This window comes from Lichenostomus cassidix, chromosome 4 (assembly GCF_008360975.1).
Source record: "Lichenostomus cassidix isolate B80296 chromosome 4, HeHo_3.0, whole genome shotgun sequence".
Taxonomy (NCBI): domain Eukaryota; kingdom Metazoa; phylum Chordata; class Aves; order Passeriformes; family Meliphagidae; genus Lichenostomus; species Lichenostomus cassidix.
The window spans coordinates 39,887,620-39,908,291 of NC_139484.1; the positions used below are offsets into that span (position 1 = coordinate 39,887,620).

Below are 20,672 nucleotides of genomic sequence, written 5' to 3' on the forward strand. Positions count from 1 at the left end.
CGCTGCCTACGTGCGGCCGGCGGAGCGGAGCGGAGCGCAGCGGGCCGGGCCGGGGGGGCGGAGCGGAGCGGAGCTGCGGCCCGTGGCGCTCGCAGCCGGCTGGGGAGGCAGGGAAGCAGGGAGGCAGGGAAGCAGGGAGGCAGGGAAGCGGGCGCCGACAGACCCGCGCCTCGGCACCCAGCGCCGCGCTCGGCAAAGGGCAGCGATGCTGATGCTGGACTGCAATTCAGAGGTGAGCTTTGCCACGGTCGGGCTGTGGTTTTGTCTTACCGGGAGCCCAGCTGCGGAAGTGAATGAGATGTCATTTGCCTGCAGCTGCTCCTATTAACGCTGGGGCACTACCGCTGTCGATCGGTATTTCTGGTTGAGAGATTAAAAGCCAAAAAAGTTATTCTTGCTCTGCTCTTTTTCTTTCTGTTAGCTTTTTTTAAAGACGCTCTCACGCAACATGAAGGTCCAGTGATTTGCAAAGGGGATGTTTTTCTGTGATGCAGTGCTCTGAAATCTGCCGTGGCTTACACTGGCACTAACATTTCTTTTTTCTTTTGCTATCTTGTTTCAGTCTGGTGGTTTCAGCAATCTCTTTGAGGCAGGAACCGGTGTGAACGCACCTGCAGATGCCTTTGGCCAGTCTCCAGCTCACTTGGCTGCTGGTGGTGGTGAAGCTTTTTTCCTACTTTGGCAATTGCAGACAGGAGCAAATTTGAACCAACAGGTAAAAACACATAAATTTTATTCCTTTCACTTCTAATCTATAAATCCATTTAATATTATTTACACGCTTTTTATCTAAGAGAGTTTTTTTTTTAATACACATTTGTACTGCATGAGGTATCTTGGGTTGCTTATTCTAAAGTAACTTCTAGCATGAACCAGAAATTATCACTATATTGCATTAGTGATTTCACTTGCTCTGTATAGTTCAATTTTCACACTTAAGAGTGTGAAACAGATGTTCAAACAGTTCTTTTACACAACTGAGTATTTATTTTCCCTCCAAAATTCTGCCCCTATTTCCAGTAAATATAAGGATTCTTACTCTTGTTGCAAAGTTTAATTCCTTATACCTCTGAGCTGGTAGCAAGGTATTGGTCATAGCAATCCCTGAATGGTGCTAAGAGATGCTGTTAATCCATGTAGAGAGTATTCTGTATAAATTATCTTTTAGAAGGCAAAGGTTAAACAATGAGTACTGCAGTGGACAGCATTTCTACTCTGTGGTGATGAATACACTAGACATTTAATGGCAGTTACCAAGGACACTTTACTAGCTATACTCCTTCAATCTTTCAGCTCACAACAGACTGGAATACATCAACAGTCATTTTGGAGAAAAAGACAGCTTTATCCTATTCCTCTTCTTTCAAATCACTGTTATATATAAATTGTGTTTTTAGGATTGCCTTGGAGAAGCCCCGATTCATAAAGCAGCAAAAGCTGGGAGTTTGGAATGTCTTGCTCTCCTTGTCGCTGGTGATGCTAAAATTGAGTAAGTTGAGCTACATTTAATAATTTCAGTAAGAGTGTCAAAGCATGTGCATTTTACACAGTACATTTAATTTGCTCAGAACATGCATGTTAAGGCTGCAAATACAGCATGACTACAGCCATAAGAATATTAAAAACTGACATTAACACCAAAGTAGCACAAACTACATGCTGTTGTTTAGCTATATAACTCTGTAACAACTGCTGAGAGAAGATTCTTGATCATAATCTCACCACCTTCTTGCCTTTCTGAAAAGCTAAACCAGTAACAGTCTGGTGACAAATTTATTCTAATATAATTATTCCTTCCTGTATGAGCCCTATGCTATCCTTGACAAACCTTGGTATTGAGTCTCTGAACTTATTTTTATACATCTGCCTAAATTTACCACTTAATCAGTACTTGCTCATTATTCCAGTTTAATTGTTTATTGTTAATTCTATGTTTCAGCTTGTGCAACAACAGTGGACAGACAGCAGCAGATCTTGCACTGGATTATGGCTTTCTGGAATGTGCCAAGTTCCTCAGGACAATTCAGCACACTCAGACAATGAAACTGAGAGGACAGTCTGGACACTCGCTAAGTGACAAACAAGGTTGGCTGAGAGAGGATCCAACTGCACAGAAACAGGAAAGTGAAACCAGCAGATCCATAAGCAGGAAGAGGAGAAGATCAGATGGTGTGTAACAGTATTGGTTTAATATAGTTCAGAGTATCTTTTAAAATGTTTTTAGTATCTAAGTAAAACAAATTTGTGCTAGACACAGAGCAATTAGATTTAGAAGCCTGCTAGTAAGGATGAACTTGCATAGGTAGTTAAGGTTAGGGTCTTCTTGGAAATGGACAGTACGTGGGGAATGCCACTTAAGAGGCTACTTTACACACATAAAAATCATAGGTACTCTTACAGATGTACTGATGAAGTAGCTACAGACTTATTTTGTTTGTTTATATGACAGATCTTGTCTCCTAGCTGCCAGAAGAGACAGCCTGTAATCCCAACATGAAATAAGGGGAACCCGAAGTCTGAAAGACCATGACTGGATGATACATTGAGCAGTCAGATGTATGTGCTGGGACATTGTCTCCTTCTGAGAAGGAGGAAAGCTTGTTTATTGTTACTTCTTACAGAAGAATGTTGTTAGGTGTTTTTTTTCCCCCTAGAATACTTGTGTTCATACAGCTATAAATAAATGAGCATGTAAAAACCAATTGTCACGCATTTTTTTCTGTGCAAATATGAGAGCAAAATTAATAAAATTCAGTACATATAGCCATTCTTCTCCCACTCCTAAAATCTGTCATCAAAAGTACCAGCAGCAAACAAGGCCTGTGAACAGATTCGTAATGCACAAGACAGCTGGCTAAGTGGAACTTGAAAGGCAGAGGACAGTTCATTTTTTTGTCATGAAAGAATTCTATAAAACAGAAGGATTTGGCATTTAATCTATAATGATTTTAGCAAGAGAGGAAATGCTATATAAACATAAAGTTGTCCTACAAAAAAGTATAGAGTATTCATTGCCTAATAAATGCATTTGTAAGGAATACAGTTTAAAGCAGATAACTGTTATTTCTAGAGGTTTCATTTTAAAAAAATAGTTTCTTAATTTAAGTTATTCAACCAACATTTCTATTTCAATGGGGTTCTGATTGAATTAAAGCATTAAAACAGGACAGTTTTATCTACATCAGCTACTATTCTGTCAGCACAGTCCAGCATAAGAAAGAATTTAAATAGCTTTTGGTCGTTGAGGTAGGCACAGATTGTAATAGGCGTCCTTGGTCCAAAACTCCGGGCCCTTCCAGCCACACCATCCCTGTCCAAGGAAAAGCAAGATAGCTTTTAAATCTACTACGAGTTCTGGTTTTCCTGTCTACTACTATTGGATCTATTCTTATTTCACTAATCATACTAATCTAAGCTTTATGAATTATTTTCAAATGTCTGTAGAATGCAATGACAAGTCTCAGAAAATTTTCTACATGCCTGGAAACGCATTAATGGAAAACACATTACAAAGACATTCTCCCCCTTGCTCCCTTTCCCAGCTTAGTTCTTAGGAAGTATCATCTCCTCCCCACCACCTTCTACTGCTACTGAGAGACTAATACTATTCTCCTATTCCTCTACAACTGATGAAACTCCATCATTCTCACAGTTTCCCTTTCTCATCCTGAATCCTTGCCTTCTTTGGCAAGAGTTGGTATTTCAGGCCCAGAGCTCCTAATTGCAGAAATTGTGCTGTTCAGCCTGACTCAGCAAAGAAACAATCTAACAAAGCTTTTAAGTTTGCAGAGTACCACATAATTATTGGAGGTGTTTTGAAAAGCTATACACAATCCACCTCAGTTCTTCCCCAGACAGTTTTGATGAGGAAAGCAGGTTCTGGATTTATTTTATCCTCCTGGACCATTCTTAAAAGCTGGTAGCTGTAAGAGCATTTGGTCCTAAATGTTCCTTGGAAATAGTTTCTTCCTGTATTCATTTCAAGCTTTGATCATTATAGGCCAGCAAAATGTGTCTTAAACAGCTTTTTTTTTTTTTTTGTTTGGGCCTACCCAAGGGTATCAAAGATTAGAAATAAAAGTTACTATTTGCACCTTAATATGAAACCCAGAAATTGACTATGTAACATTTACAGCCACTTTCAGGGTTTACATTTCTGACACTATGTTTCCTGGTTTGTAATATGCTGTGTCATCCCTTTTAGTGGCTTTAAATGTGGAAATGACATTACATACCCTTCAGCTCTTTAGAGTTTTTCCACATTTTCAAAACAGTTCAGTACCTACCCTCTGAACATTGTTCAAGGCCTGATCTGGGAATGGTTAGTGTCAGATTTTTAAAATAACTTCTAAAATTTTAAATAAATTATCATCTCTGCTTCATTTACAGCATCTTACTGCCTGGACAGAATTTTCTGTTTTATTCAAAATACAAAACACATTTATCATATATACTCCTGGATAAAAGGGGAGATGGGTGACTTTAGATAAAATAAAGAACATTGCTTTATAGTATAGTAACTTGATCTGATACATCTTCTCCAAAGACACTAAGTTTCAGAAACTGATAATACTTAGCATATTGTAGTATGCAGGTTAACTGGGATCAGAACTTCCTCCATAAGGAACAGAGAAGCCACAGAATGGCCACTTGGTATTTGGCTGGACATTATCTGTTTAATGCCAAAATACATGTATATAAATAAATGTGTGTGTATATGTGCATCAAGCCTCACCTTTTCCAAAATAACATGCAGATCTTCTCCCCCAGTGTAATGCGGATCCAGAATCAAGTATTTTATGTGCCCTGTAATCTCATTCCAAGCCACTCCTAATATTGTGTGAGCCAAAACTCCTCCACCTAAAATAGGAAAAACACAGATAGCTAAATTTTTTTTCAGTAAGATTGACTTAATGTGCAACGGTTAAAAAAAGTACATGAACACCTTCTATTAACAGATTAGCATATATCAAGATGATTCTTAAAGTGTCCTTTGTAAGCTTCTTTACATTATTAAACAACATATCTTTACTATATCTAAGAAAGATTAATCATAGTAACTAAAATAAATAGAGAATTTATTTTCCAAATTTGTTCCAAGTCAGCAATGCAGGTTAAATCCTCAACTCTTCCACCCAGTGAAGTCAAGAATATTTCAAACATCTCTTTTGCACTTTTTGTCTAAAGAAACCTAACTCTAGAAAAGAAATCTGGAAAATTTTCCTAGTTGTAAAAGGACTAAAATTAGAACAGAAATCAGAATTTCTAGATAAGGTTTATCAGTTGTTTTCTACTAAGTACCATCAATAAATATTAGGGGCAGAATAGTAAATTCTGACTTCCCTTTCTCCAGCCTGGAAACAGGAAAAAGGGATATTTCGATGAGATGGGCACAGGTCTGTTTCTTTCAGATAACATGCAATACTGTAGTAACTACTCCACACAGCAGGTAGGAACTGCAAAATCTCTGGAAGAATACAAGGAAAAACAATTCCAAATCCCACCATCAAAATGCCAATCTCCAACCTTCCAACAATAAAAATTAAACCAACCTATAACAGCACTACAGGGAACAATAAGTTACAGTCTAAAAGATTTTTCAATATATGATTCTACGTTCTTGAAATTCAGACAAAAATGCTGCTGAAATGCCAAGAAAATTTCATAGAATCCTAGAATGGTTTGGGTTGTAAGGGACCTTAAGTATCACCTAGTTTCAACCTCCCTGCTGTGGGCACGACCTCCCACTACATCAGGTTGCTCAAAGCTCCATTCACCCTGGTCTTGAGCCTTGGGCCATCCCCCTGGCCTTGTGGCATCCACAGCTTTGCTGGGCAGTCTGTTCTGGTGTCTCACCACCCTCACAGGGAAACATTTCTTCCTAATATCGAATCTAAACCATCACCATACCAAAGTCTGGACTTCTGGCACCTCTATTTTGAGAACATTACACTGTATCATAGAATGCCAAATACAGACTGCAAATATTGCTTAAATTAATGTATTAAAATTGAAATTAATAATATCAATACTACTAATTTCCTAAAACACAGCATGGAAATAGTTCAGTTAGTATCACAGTATTCTTACAAATGGCACTTCTTATTTTACCAATTATTTCAGATTATTAAAACTGGTCTTAAAGCAAATTTGGATAATACCCTTCTCTTCAAAGACAGATAAACAGTACTCTTTTCTGAGGGGAAGTTTTGGGGAACTCTATGAACTTCTGCTCCTCTAGAGAATGGAAGTCAGGTCAAGTTCTGACTTAATAGCAGTTTATAAAAACACCATTTAGATTGATTTTGTTACCATGTTTAATACTGAGAGTGAAAGAAATGCTCAATAAAAAGATACCAGCCAGACTAAATAGTATCATTCTCAAGGCTACCTTGGGAAAAGTGTAATTCTTAATTCATCTACAGTTCTGATTAACTCTTGTACAGTAAATTGAATGGGTTCTAATTGAAATGAAATTCAGCACAGGGAGGCCGCGCACATTCATTAGCATTCTTCAACAGCCAAGCACTTACCAATCATAATTGGAGTTCCCTCAGTCTTGAAATGATTAGCAAGCTCTCTTCCCTGTAATGCTAGTTCAGAACCCTGGCTAGGTAAGAAAAACAAAACCAGATTTGTCATTCTCATTAGGCTAACTTCTCTAACTATCCATTATACTCGTTAACTGCATAGATAACCAATTAGAAAGTCGCTTGGATTATTCCTGTGTAAATTTCCTGAGACAATCTGAAAAACATTTTCTAACATAAGGTCTAGTTGCTAGGCAATAAAATGAATACAGACATTTTTAATATTTTGTCTTTATATTTCTTTATATAGTGGCTAATCTTTTCAAAAACCCAATGAAAGCCTGCAAGCCTACTTCCCAAGTAGAGAGAATGGATTAAATGCAGGCAGAATACAAAACTGGAACTCTGGGAAATGATGCATTTATGATAATGGATGCAGTACCAGTGTTGCTGATGCAGCTGTGAAGTCTTATTTCCATAAAGAATTAGAGATGCTAGCTGGAAATAAGCCCAAGACAAAAATGCCATCCACTGCCAGGGACCAGCTGGAAAAGTTGCATGACTGTTTCTTCTTCCCAGCACAGTAGTGATGTTGGCTTTTCATAACATTGAAAAAAACTGGTGCTCCCTTGTAGCAGCACTATGAGAAATTCTACCCAGTTCAGAAAGGAGTTTATTCTATGTTCTCATATGCAGGAATAAAAATCTTCCTACTGGCAGGGCCTGTCACAGGTGCTATAAATAACAGGTACATCTGCAAGTACAAGCTCTGGAACAAAAAAAGATTAAAATATTGAAGACCTGAACTATTCTCCTACCATTAAGAATCCCCATCACCATGCTCTTCCAGAATATCTAAAATGTGAATTTCCTCTAAATAAACATAACACATTTTATTTTCAAACACACTAAGTTAGTATAGGTTCTTTATTTCATGATTGTATTTATCACAACGCGTTCAGGGATTTGTTAGTCTGCTTCGTGTTGGCTTAGTGTTGCCTAAATGATAAAAATATGGTAATTTTTCTTCTGATAAAAGCTAAACATTATTCTTTTTGTCCCAATATCTTTGTAGGGTCCTTCACTGTGTATGAGAGCATCAGTTTGTCAGAATGGAAACAAATTCCTCGCTTTATTTGTCGCACAAACCCAAAAAGGAGAACATTATTTTCTAGACTTCTCAACAATTTGCCTCAATCCTAAACTCCCAAGTTAGGTCTGTGGCCACAGTAATAATTTGTCAGTGTGCATTCAGTTCTCTGGGGCCATCAGACTGTGTGCCTTCATCAAAAATTATGCTTGTGGTGCAAAGGAATAGGCTGAATTCTATATCAGTTTGTATGTCATTAAGCAATTTATAGATTAAGCACACCCAATGGGAGCCACATTTCTTGTGGAAGCATCAGACCATGGCTTTATAAAACAGGGCAATTTGCATATTATTAGGCAATTTACAGCAACTGGAAACTGGAACCCCAAGCCCCCAAGAAATTTAACACCACCTTCATCTGTAAGCACATAGAACAACTAAAGGCGGGAATACAGGGATTATGAACAAGGAACCCTTAAAAGATTTATTATCTCTTTTAATTATCCCTCTTCTCCCATGTACTGTAATAATAATTTGCATTTTAAGGCATTCAGTCTTTTTAATAATTACCAACCTACTAAACAGATAGTGATTCTTACCTGACAAATAATATTTTGGATGTTATTCCAAAAAGCTGATTCAAAACAAGCTGTACCTCAATCGAACCAATCCATTGCCGTGACCCGACAAATGCTGCAGGCTTGTCTCCAGCATCAACCAGTGCCTTTGAAACATCACAGTGAGGAAGAAAACCCAATATCAACAACATATAGGGAATTCCACCACTTAGTGGAATTCCCTATATGTTGTTGATATTTGTGAACGAAGTTGGCTTATATATATGGGCATGTGTTTTGAACCTAATTTGTCAAAAGCAGACCAACGAATGTTGAATTCATTCACTGCAGTTCTGTTTTGGAAATGTCCCTTTGAGCAGTAATGCAGAACAGTGTCCATGAGCAGAGACTACAATCCCAGGTCCACAGGCAGACTTCCAGCTGGGAGGGTGACCACTGAGCTGATTAATAATAGAGTGCATAATCTGTACACTGCAGAAGGCACTTCACAGATGGAAAGGCTTGGATTTCTATTCAAAACATCTCAGAAAAGTATCCATAAAGTAGTGCTCTGAGGAAGAGGCCACTGATATATACCAAAGGTTATGGTTTAATCTAAACTCTTCTTCATTCTGAGGCTTATATGTTACATGCAGCAGTTGGGAGAGGCCTTTTCTGCTCAGGACACAAAAAGGCCCACAAGATCTTCTGCAGCTACTGCTCTCTTTCAGATGCCTGAAAGTGCTACAAGAGTGCACAGACTTCAATACAATTCAGGTGTAGATTGAGAAATGTTCAGGAAATGCAGTTTTACCTTTAGTGTTCATATACCTGCTATATACGATAAAAGTTGTTTCATGGAATGAATTAAACTTGGCTAAAAATGTTCAGTAAATAAATGTAACACGAAGAATTACATTTACATGACTGAAGGTAACTGCAGTATTTCTTGACAGGCATACCCAAGTATGGGTATTAGCTACCCAAGCCTACAATTTTACTTCAGTGCTGTTAACAGAAATTAACATATTCAGGTATGCATTTGAATTCAAAATAGAAAAGTAAGTGAAGGAGAGTTCAAAAATCAGGAGAAGTGCATTACTTTCAAAGGCAAAGCTGTAAAAGGTGTCAGTAAATTCATGCAGAGCATTTGGGAACTAATCCAGCTGTCACTGAATACGACAGCCAGTTTTAAAACTGATTTTAACATAACACATTGGGTTCTTTGTTCTCTTTTCATTTGACAAAATCACAGAAAATGTCATATCACAGCTTCTAATAGAACATTAATCCAAGGAAACATTTAAAAGACTATTTTAATGTATCTTATTTGTACAGATAATGCCACCCAACACAGATAAACAATTCAGAACCACCAGTTCAATTTAAGGTATAAAAAATATCCCACAAATCCAAAAAATATATGAATTTGATATTTTAACAATAATCTACACAAACCATTGAAGACAAATATGCATAAAATAACCTCCTTAAATGTTCTGTACCTGTTGAATTTCCTTGTGTGTTGGTATAGGTCTATCCATGTAGCCTTGGTGCTTGAACCAAGAACAGATGGTCTGCAAGGACCGATAGGCACAGCCCCAGCCACTGTCATCGATGCGATCCTGCATATAGTGGTGGTAACTATATACTCCTTGTACTAAATAAACCTGCACAGGAAGAGAGAATACAGAAGCATCTGATCACACTTGCATCAGTTTTCAGAGAAGCCACATGATCTGTCACTTGCACTGTAAAAGTTTCAGCTGGGGACTGCACATCTTTGGAAGAATCGAAGGGTCATTATCCACACAGGATTACTCCTCCTGTTTTTGCCTCCTAAACTTCTCTATTCATAGTTTTAGTTTCTTGTCCTGGTTCTGAGAAACTTTTTAGAATACCTGCTAAAAATGTGTACATTATTTTCCCAAGAAAATCCAATTTCTTTGGCACAAATACAGCAAATTAAATCAATGCCATTTTGTGCAGAGGAGCCCTTTTGCTTAAAGGTCAAGCCAATTATTTCATTTTCTCATCTACACATCATTGACTATCTAAATTATTTCTTTTAATAAAAAAATCTCAAAATAAAAAGGTACTTTCTGCAAAATGTTTCAATTTAAACTTACCATACCAGACTCCATGCCAGGTGAACTAAGATGTAAATGTGGATTTCTGAGATATCCATCTTTATATGGTTCATCTGGAAAATGATAAGCATTTGCTCTCTTGAAATACGGTCTGTCACAAGGCAGATTGTATAACCCATGCAATTCCTACATGCAAGTTCAAATAAAAATAAGAAACACAATTCAAATTTTGGATTAAAAGAAAGATCACATTGTAAGTAGCAATAAAGACAAAACAGCATAGCTTAGAAAATTATTACACTATGTTTACTTAAACACTCAGCAGGTATGTTTACAACTAGACCTCATCTCTCCAAGGAAGCTCATGCAGGCTTACCTCCCATCTAGAGGGCCCACTATTTTATGCAGTTCTATTACGTAACACCTGCAAGTGGGGCCCCACTGAGGATACCATAAGTGACAGGTTTGTTATGCAAGTGTGGTAAAATACACCTTCACAGACAAGGATTACAGTTTTATCTACATAGTAATGTAGATGCACAAATCACATTATAATCTTAACTGATATTGGAGCATACAAATAATATGCACTGAGACAAAGTAAAGATATTGGGCTTATGGTTCAAGCAGATTCAGACTATTTTTAAATCTCTTAAGCTCTGTTTGCCACACAGCAGCCACTTTTAAAGAGATATATTGTCTTATTTCACAGAGCTTAAAAGTGAAAGGAATGATGAGATCATCTAGGATAACATGTGTAACATGGGTAATACATTTTAGGCAGATGACCCAGCACTGAACCCAGCTACAGGCGCTGCAGTAACATTGCCCATCAGTGGGTAAGAGTGAACAGCAGACAGAGAGCAGGAAACACAGAGAGTGCCACCAGTGGCTGAAGCCTCTGCAAACACAAGGCTAAATTGGGTTTTATACACCCAGTAATGTTTCACACAGAAAAAGTCCCCACAGCTTCCACACCTCTAAGCTGGCATAATATTCTTTCCCTGCTCTCATATTTGAAATTGTGTGACCTGGACTGCTATCAGTCTCAATCTGAAGCAGTACCTTATCTCAAGATTTTTCCACTTCATCCATATTTTTTCCAAATATGCCAGCCCAGAAGGCAAAAACCAGCCAAAAACTAGCTAAGCCTGGTCAGCTGTGACCTACAAAAACCAGCCCTCTCCAAACAAACAGACAAAAACCCCACAAACCCCCAAGAAAGAAACCCCCAGTACTAACCCTTTGAGGACAGGTGTTAAAGCCTGAATGTAATAACACACTAAAAGCAAACTGAAGTTCTACCATGGAACATGGTAGAATACTGTACTGGAAGTATAAATCAGATAAAATCTTTATTGACCAAATGTTATGTACTTTTAAAGTTTCTAGTGTTCCCTTACAAAAATGAGACCTGGCACATTGTATAAAATAATTTCTAATAAATCAAGTTTCCACATTCAGTACACTGCTTTGGTTATAACAAAAATAAATTTAAAAAATCAGCAGTATCTGCTAGTACTTATTCTACATTGACTAAAGGGAAAGTTTTACCGCTGCTTCAATTACAGTAATTAAAAATAAAATATCAGGTTCTGTTACTGTTTGTTGGCTTTACCTTTCTGTAACTTTCCAGTTGATCATCTGAAATACCTGTAGGATATGAGATTGTTACAAGGTGATTTTTTCCCGGTAACATGAAATGAAATTGTTCTGGTACCACAATTGATGTTCCTTTCACATATTTCATGATACATCTTTCCATGTCAGTTAATTGCCCGTGAATTGCTTTCACTAGGAGATTTTGTACCCTGCAAAGTACAAGGGATAATATTTAAGAAGTGGAGCAGTGATGGTGAATCATTTTTTCTCACAGCTCTGAGTTATACAATACCCATATGCATGTCTGACCTGGTCAGATGACTGCACTACTGCAATGCTTCTGCTCCCACAGGGAAAGGCAGAGCCTTTCTGTGCCTTACTCAAAGATTGTCTGCACACAGAAATGAGTCCCTAGTGATTCAATCCTCCAAAATGCAGCTATCCTGGTCTCATATTACAAACACAACCAGTATGAGCATTTGCCAAAATAAAAATTACATGTATGACTAAATGTGGGGTTCTTTTTTGCTTTTTATCCACCCCATTTAACATCATTCAGAGTCAAATCCTATGGATAAGTGCAAAGAAAAAAATGGAGTCAGACTCACGTGTTTTCCATCTGTACCTAGCCAGCTGCAGCCCCTAACATAGGGCTGAGACTAAAAAGACTCATCAAACACACCCCCAACTCTCACTTTTATACACCTCACATACACAAGTTTCTACAACATTTTCTCAACTTTCTCTGTTCCTTTCTAAGCAATGGTTATGAGTTATCAAATCTGTCATTGATAAACTGAATTTTTAATAGATAGCAAAAAGATCATATCTCAAGATTATTAAAGTTAACAGCTGTCTACATGAGCTTTTATTATTTACACAGTTAAAAGTAAATCACAAAAATACTATATACATTTCATTAATCTGATGAATGATACAGTTTTACTTCATTATTTCAAGAAAAAACAGAAATGAAGCTGAAAAATTGCAAGTTCAGGATAACACTCACTTTCCCCAAGGTTCTTCTGGAGAAACAGATACAACAACATCAACTGGTAATGTCATATTTATGTAATGGTGTTCCTTCTTTTCCCTTTCAATCACTGGAGCCAAAGCAGCTAATGAAGAGGTCATTTCCAACATGAGGTCCACATTGATTATCTGCTGCTGCAGAGAATAAAGACAGCAATAGTACATTTGCAACTACACATGCACCAAGAAGGCAAAAGTAAGATTGCAGATATTGGGTATCAAACTCAGTAATGAAATACTTGGGTCAAAAAAAAGCTGGTAATATTGAAGACAAACTTCTACATGATCTACAATAGGTGGATTTCTGCATTCATGTTGAGTCTCAATGACTTTAAAAGCATTCTTTCAAGTCATGTCAATGCCAATTTGGGTACAGAAAAGCCTAGGGAAGGCAAGTCTAAAAATGTTTAAATGGTCATTTGTCTCATACAATTTATTAGTGGAGTGAGAAACATACCGTATCCTGTAACTTTTTATCCTTTTTTTTGCCAAGCTTTCGTTTAGTTTCATCATCTTGATCGAATCTGAAGTATCAACAGAAAAAGAAGTTTCTATAATATGAAATTAATCTATTCACCCCCCTCCCCTAGTTTTAAATATACTCACTGTATAAATCGCTTTATCTCCTTACAGGCAGACTCATCAGTCAGCTCTGGAACCGTGCTCATACCATTGTTAGGCCACACATAGACTGAACTGTGGCAAATTCTTAATACAAGAACCTCTGAGGACAGTTTGTTTTCAAGATCACTGAAAACATACCCTAATGCCTTTTTTGTTGATGCCTCTGAAACACAAGAAGGATACAATTAGCCTAGAAAATTCCTTCACCTTTTTTTTTATAGCTGCTGGCCATACATTCAGTAAAATTGTTTTGACTTGGAAAAAAATGCAAGTGCTGTTATGATTAGAAAAATGATTGGGTAAACAAAAACTGAGGTAAAATTTCACTTAGCAGGTCTGTCTCAAACATTCACACTCACACCTCCCTGAACAAAAGAGTACTGTTTCTCAGGTGCTGTCAAATATGAAAAGCTGAATGAATTACAGAAGAATAATCTACTCTGCAGTCAATTACCACATCTAATAACTGTTAACCAAGCCAACAGCTGCAAACCAAGTTCTATGTATGGACAAACTTTTACATATATTAGTGTTTCCAAAAAATCCTGGAAAGATTCAATCTCAGTCAGATGTTTCTGACTTCATATTGTTTTCCAGAAATACAAACCAAAACCAGATTAAATCTTTGGAAAAGCAGGGCCTACATACCAGCTGAGGACCAATTTTGGCCAACATAAACCTGTGACCACACTCCGGTTTGCCTGAAACTTTATTACCAGTATATACAGTTGTCTTAGAGCTTGTAAGGTGTTTTACCCACACCTTACAACCTGAACCATTACTGGATATGACCCTTCTGGATATGACAATAACTTGGGCACATTAGCCACATTTTTTTTCCTCATTGCAAATGTTAAAAACTGTTACTTTGAATACAAGTTAAAAAAGCCTAACAAGCGATCAAAGACTATGCTGTAAATCTCTGATGCATTAACTTAAATTTGGTGACTATTAGATGATTTTTGTACAAGAAGTCTGTAAAAACTACATTATTACAAAAGTCAAAGAAAAATTGCTCACTGCCCTTCAAAAGAAACAGTGTGCCATATTTCACACTAACAGGAGTGAATACCATGCACTTGGACAATTCAAACACCACTCTGCTTCACTGTGGTTACAATTCACTACACTGTAGGAAAATAAATTACCCTTCTCTGAGGATGCAACTCACAAAATGCTGCTTTGGATTAGATCAATCTATTCAACACTTCTACTCCACATCATGAACTCAAATAAGCCCAAGTTCCTTGCCAAGGTTCACGAGATGGAATTCTGTGTTGCTACTAGAGACACATCCTTTTAAAATGCAGAATGACCGAGTGCTCAGCTAAAGAGAGACTCCTTCCCCATTCTGCTCTATGTCAGCTCAATGGCCACTGACAGCCCTGAGCAGACTTTCTGAAGAGAATGGCATTTTACTGCAACAATGTGGGACTAGAGGAGCCCTTTAATGACATTTGGACTAGTCCCTTGCTATAACATAGTATTGCAATAGCCAATCCTGCCTGAATTCAGTAGAGTGATTCATTAGCTTGTTCCTCTTCTCTATTCTCTAAAAAGATTGGACCACAGTCTCAAAATTGTATTATTAATACAGTCCTGTTATAACCAAATTCATTGCCATTAAGTTATTCTCTGTTTGCCTAGAATTTCAGGGTCACCTTTGGCTTCAAGGTGAAAAGTGATCCCAATAACATATTCATAAGAAGTATATGCAAATTAAATGAGTTAAAAATGTCAGTGTAAAGTTTATTTCAAATTAAAACAAAAAACATATGATGGAAAAAGACTGTCAGAAAATTTTTGGAGATGAAGAATAACATCTTTCATACTTAATCATTACAGGCTTGTGAAGGAACATTTAATATCTGGTGAAATGCCAAGAAAATAAATATTATAAATGATTTCTTAATAAAAGTTTATATAAGTATTAAGAAATATATTAGTCTTATAGACACACCATCAGTAGTTGCAAGCTGAAATGCAAGATCCAAGCCTCCTCTTATTCTGAAGAGTATATCCATAGCTTCTAGAATTACCTAAGGAGAAAAATGAAGCAATGAAAATGAATAGTCATTTCAACATGCCTTCTCTGGAGCCCCAACTGACTGCTGTTATACCACAGTGTGCAAACACACCAGGAATTACTGCAGGTGCTCAGGTTACAAAAGGCCAGTGAATAAAGAGGGAACTGATTGACAGAGCAGTGCAGTCGCTGCAGCCAGCACCTCCATTACACCTTGGAACATATTTCCTACCTACACAAATAAGCCACAATTCTAGATTTCTACCATACAGAAATACTTTATGTAAAATGCCATTGTTTCTCCTTGTTTTAATCCAAATGTCATGTTTCCCATAACATAATATAATATAATGTAAATATATTGCTCAAGTAAAGCAAGAACAGAAGTGAGCAGAAAGGTAACTAGGCACATCTGTAAGTATGCATTCATTAACTAGGAGATCACAGTCTCAGGGAAATGACGAAAAATAGGGGTGGAGGGGTGACACATAACCTCTAGAACTACGGCTGAGTTTCACATTTGAGAGGAGAGCTACTTAAGCCACCACAAAGACCACTCAGCTGTTTCTTCCCCCTTCCAAAGTCCCTGCCCTTCATCCTCACAACTGCTCACTGCAGCCATTTTAACATTAACTTCATCAGAGAACTCGTGCAGATGGAAAAACACCGGTCTATTTAGAGAGGACTTTTTCAGACAGATCAATTAAGTTCAATGTACCACACAAAAACAGCTGGTCTCTGTCCTCTAGCAGTACAGGGAGGAACAAAAGGTGACAGATGAGTGTGGGTATTGCTCAGTCTTGCAGTCCACAACAAGAATGCTTTAACAGCTTTAACTGCTCCAAAAAACCACCAAACACCTGTAAAAATAATTATGGTAGAACACTTTGGAGAGACTTATTTCACAACTGTTTGCTTACGAAGCATGAGACACTTCCAAGTGCAATGCTATTGTTACTCATGATTTAAAACCCCAAAACATAAGACTAATTTTCTTTCCATTAAAAGCATTCTAAAGAAAAATACACAAAATATAATCACCTACTATAGTTTACCTGCAGGTAAAGGGTTTTCAGGTTTCACTGGTTCTGGCGTGCCAAGAAACAGTTTTTGAAGCATAATCCTCAAGTATTTCAGATAACATGGTTATCTGCATTAATAGGGCCTTGGAGTATGTGATCCACAAAAGTGCAAGCCAGAATGTGAAAAAATGTTTGCCTGGGCTGACGTGAAAGATATTTTTTATTTGAATTATTACTATGCAAGAATAACATACATAAATAAGAAGCAGAGCTCTGCAAAAGGAGCCACTTTGGACAGTGGCTCATCATGGACATCACAGAAAGGGTGAGGTTGGAAGGGACCATAGCGAGTCACAGAATCCTCTGTGTTGGAAGAGAACCACAAAGATAATGAGTTCAGCCCTTAAGTGAATGGCCCACAATGGGGATCAAACCCACAACCTTGCTGTTAGGGTCATGTGGTCCAACCTCCTTGCACAAGCAAGGTCATCCTAGAGCACTTGCACAGGATTGTGTCCAGTCAGTTCCTGCCTATCTCCAGTGAGGGAGACTCCACTGCCTCTCTGGACAATTGGTTCCAGTGCTCGCTCAGTCACTGCTCAATGAAGAAGCTCTCACTCGTGTTCAGGTGAAACTTCCTGGGCATCAGGTTCTGCCCCTTGCCTCTTGTCCCATGGCTTGGCACCACCGAGAGGAGCCTCGCACCATTATGATGACCTCTTCCAACAAACCCCTGACTAACTCCAGGCAAGCTGCGTCCCCCAGGGGCGATGGGCAATGGCAGGCGGTACAGGAAAGGGTCAGCGCGGGAGGCGCCACTGCCCCCCGTGTGACACAACCTGGGCCCTGCAGAAAGGGGACCGAGGGGCCTCGGCACGTCCCCCCAGGTAGCCCTGGGGCTGGAGGCTCAAACGCCACCGCCGAGCACCCACCCGGCAGCGGGGACACGGGACACCAACCCCCTGCCCGCCCCGCTCGGCCCGGCCCGGCCCCGCCGCCAGCCCAGCCCAGCCTGAGCCCTGCCCTCCCCGCCGAGGAGGATACCCACCCACTCACCCACCTACCTACCTAGCCATCCACCCACCCACGCATCCATCCGTTCCCCGGGGATGGCGAGAGGGGGCCGGGCAGGGCAGGGGAGGGCGGACTCACCACGTCCGTCAGCGCCGCCGCGGGGGCTGGGCCCGGCCGCATCCTGGCGGCGCAGGCGCGGGGACGGGCCGTGGTGCCGGCGGGCCCCGCCTGCCCCGTCTGCCCCGCCTGCCCCGCCTGCCCTGCCGCACCGGCGCCTTGGCCCCGCCTGGCCCGGAGTGCTTCCCCTGCGGCCGGGAAGCGGGGCTCCGGGGTTCCCTCGGGAGTCAGCGCCTTCCCTGTCCTGCTGTGCGGGCCGGCGGCCTGTGCTCTGCCGTGAGTGCGTGGGGCTGAGCGCTCTCTCCTCGGGCAGCCGGGGCTGCGCTCAGCCCGGTGTGTGCCGCCAAACGCTGGTGTTTCCTCCTCGTTTCTGCAAATCCTTTGGGAGACGCTCCGCGATCCCGCGTGCCCGGCTGCTGCCTCGCATTGCTGCTCCTTCCAGGCCAGGCTCGCCCACATCCGCCCTCACACTTCCTCAGGCACGTGGAGATGCTGAGGCCCAAAAATAGTCCCCATTAATCCCTTGATCAACGCTCTGTGCGTTAAGATGTAGAATTTAACTCCAGGTCTGTTTATTTCCGATGCATTATTTCTATTCGCCTCAAATAATGCTAACTAGGTTCATAACAGCGAACCCTTAAACTGGTTTCCGAGGGTGATGACAGTTTTCTGTCATCTCTGGTTGTTCCTTTATTGTTGCCTGCCCTTTGTTTCCTTACCTGTTGAAAAACAGCACTGATGTTGCCTGATGAAGTGATGGTGCATTTCACACAGTGGGAAACTTCCATACATTGCAAAAAAACCCCAAAACAACCAAAAACGTTGAGCTTTTTAAAACTTGAACATACTGTCTATTTCACGTGCTGAGCACAAGTAAAATATGGCTAGCTCTTCCATCATACACTGTCCCAGCATTTTGCATTTTATAATGAAATCTATATAATTGGATGTATTTCCATTACATCCTGGGCTGCTGCAGCTTTTCTACTCTGCACTCACATGCCAGACAGGGCTAATGTGTGATACTCATCTCTCAGAGCTTTGTTTTGGAAATAGTGATGGTTTAACCCCAGGCAACAGCCAAGCCCCAGGCAGCCGCTAGGTCACTCCCCCACCATCAGGACTGGGGAGAGAATCAGAAGGGTAAAAGCCAGAAAACTCATGGGTTGAGATAGAGACAAGCAAAGATAAAGGGCAAGCAAGGGTTGAGATAAAGGGCAAGCAAAAGCCATGTAAGCAAGGCAAAACAAGGAATTAATTCCATGCCTCCCGTGGGCAGGCAGGTGTTTAGTCATCTCCAGGAGAGCAGGGCTTCATCACGTGTAACACTGACTTGGGAAGACAAACATCATCACTCCAAACGTCCCCCATTTTACTTCTTCCCCCCCACCCCCTGCCCCCTTTTATATACTGAGCATGATGCCATATGGTCTGGAATATCCCTTTGGTCAGTTGGGGTCACCTGTCCTGGCTGTGTCTCTTCCCAGCCTCCCATGCACTTCAAATCTCCTCTCCAGCATGGCAGTACAAAAAGCAGAAAAGGCTTTGCCTCTGTGTAAGCCCTGCCCAATAACAAAAGCATCTCGATATTATCAATCTTGCATTCAGCACAAGTCCAAGCCACAGCCCCATTACAGCCTCTGGGAGGAAAATTAATTCTACCCCAGCCAAACTCAGCATAGATACATGTGCTTCACCTTGTTGGCACAAAACCAAAACAACTTCTATTGAACACATACGTATGATCGAGATGTCCTAAAACTTCATCTCTGGTACCATCTTATTTATTTTTTGTCCATAACACTGTGCATGGAGTTGTTTTAGTAACAGATCCATGGACAGTGGATCTGATTGCTTTTATATTTAACTCCTGAGTTGTATATATTATTTGGCTCTTCTGCTTACTGTTGTTTTAGCACACTAGATATGGAAAGCCTGGAATATTTGCAAAACATTATATAATGTGTCCATTTGTTATTTTAGATGTTGATTGGCAGCTCTTATGGAGCAATAAGAGGCTTGGATGTGTACTTCTGTCCACAACTGAAAAACAATGAAAGATACATTCCTCCTGGAAAGAAATTTTATACTAATCCAGGAAAGAAAGGAACTGGATATGGGTGATGTCATAATATTTCTTCTTGCAGAGTATTTTATTGAATGTTTCTTGAGTTTTGAACACCTAAGTATTTTTTTTTTTGCAGTTATGCAAGTCTTACCATAGGTGAACCATATGTGTGTGAATCTGGTGAAGTAGAAAGAATAAATGTAAAGGCAAAAATATGTCTTTATTATATATTAGTGATACATGATTATTGATTGCAGCTTACATGAACTTTATGCTCCCTATGATGTTCCATTTGGCTTGAAATCAGTAGTACTTACTTACAAAGTGGATGAAGGAAAAAAAAATTACCATCTTGTATAAACAAAGCTTTAGATATTGTTAATCTACTGTTTGTTGTTTTTGGGGTTTTTTGGGTTTGGTTTTTTTTGGGTTTTTTTGAGACATCTGGCAGTATCCCACACAAGTTCTACCATTCAGGATTTGACCTTCATTTTTTTTTGTTTTGAGATCTGAAGCAAGAATGCAGTCATGCCCAAACAATGCCAGTTGAAATCATGGTAATACTTTCATGTTGTCAGAAGAATGGGACCACATTATCCTAGATGCTTTATAAAAACCCCATTGTTCCTTTTCTCATGTAAGTTCATAACTCTAAGAAAACTTGTAAATTTGCTTGCACTGGTTTTATTTATCCTGTATATTTTCATCATATGTAGTGAAAAATGGCAGCCAGAGGACATTTTAGGTCTACGGTAAGAAAAAGATTAGAAGAAATAATTCAGCTGCCTGCAGTCGAGACAAATTCAGAGTCAAAGCTAAGCATTCATTGCAGAAAATGAAAACAGAGAAAGGAAGGAGATGGGATAGTTTCCACTGGGAAGAAAAAGAAGGATAAAAAGC

General features: G+C 39.5%; 2 protein-coding genes and 1 long non-coding RNA gene across 7 annotated transcripts in view; 2 read left to right on the forward strand and 1 right to left on the reverse strand.

The window, feature by feature from the left end:
* The first annotated feature begins 72 nt into the window (after nt 1-72).
* ANKRD37 (ankyrin repeat domain 37) lies at nt 73-2,702 on the forward strand. Its single transcript, XM_085058810.1, has 5 exons — nt 73-232; nt 563-715; nt 1,398-1,489; nt 1,940-2,169; nt 2,450-2,702. The coding sequence occupies exons 1-5, from the start codon at nt 206-208 to the stop codon at nt 2,461-2,463; spliced, it is 516 nt and encodes a 171-aa protein (XP_084914936.1). The 5' UTR covers nt 73-205; the 3' UTR covers nt 2,464-2,702.
* On the reverse strand, nt 2,562-17,805 carry UFSP2 (UFM1 specific peptidase 2). 5 transcript variants are annotated; one of them, XM_085058803.1, is made up of 13 exons: nt 17,642-17,767; nt 17,078-17,325; nt 15,486-15,564; nt 13,508-13,688; nt 13,359-13,425; nt 12,879-13,036; nt 11,886-12,078; nt 10,307-10,453; nt 9,683-9,847; nt 8,220-8,344; nt 6,534-6,610; nt 4,736-4,860; nt 2,562-3,310 (listed from the first exon to the last, which is right to left on the reverse strand). In XM_085058803.1, exons 3-13 carry the CDS (start codon nt 15,547-15,549, stop codon nt 3,224-3,226), a joined length of 1,389 nt encoding a protein of 462 aa, XP_084914929.1. In that variant the 5' UTR covers nt 15,550-15,564; nt 17,078-17,325; nt 17,642-17,767; the 3' UTR covers nt 2,562-3,223. The 5 variants fall into 5 exon arrangements, with proteins under 5 accessions (XP_084914929.1, XP_084914927.1, XP_084914926.1 ...); XM_085058801.1 differs by lacking the exon at nt 17,078-17,325 and having other exon boundaries at nt 12,879-13,033; nt 17,726-17,805; XM_085058800.1 differs by lacking the exon at nt 17,078-17,325 and having other exon boundaries at nt 17,726-17,805.
* An 11-nt stretch (nt 17,806-17,816) lies between these two features.
* Nucleotides 17,817-20,672, forward strand: part of LOC146438306 (uncharacterized) — a 30,977-nt gene continuing 28,121 nt past the window's right edge. Inside the window, exons 1-2 of the long non-coding RNA XR_014851737.1 lie at nt 17,817-18,270; nt 19,688-19,824. This is a non-coding gene — a long non-coding RNA (uncharacterized LOC146438306). The remainder of the gene's footprint in view (nt 18,271-19,687; nt 19,825-20,672) is intronic.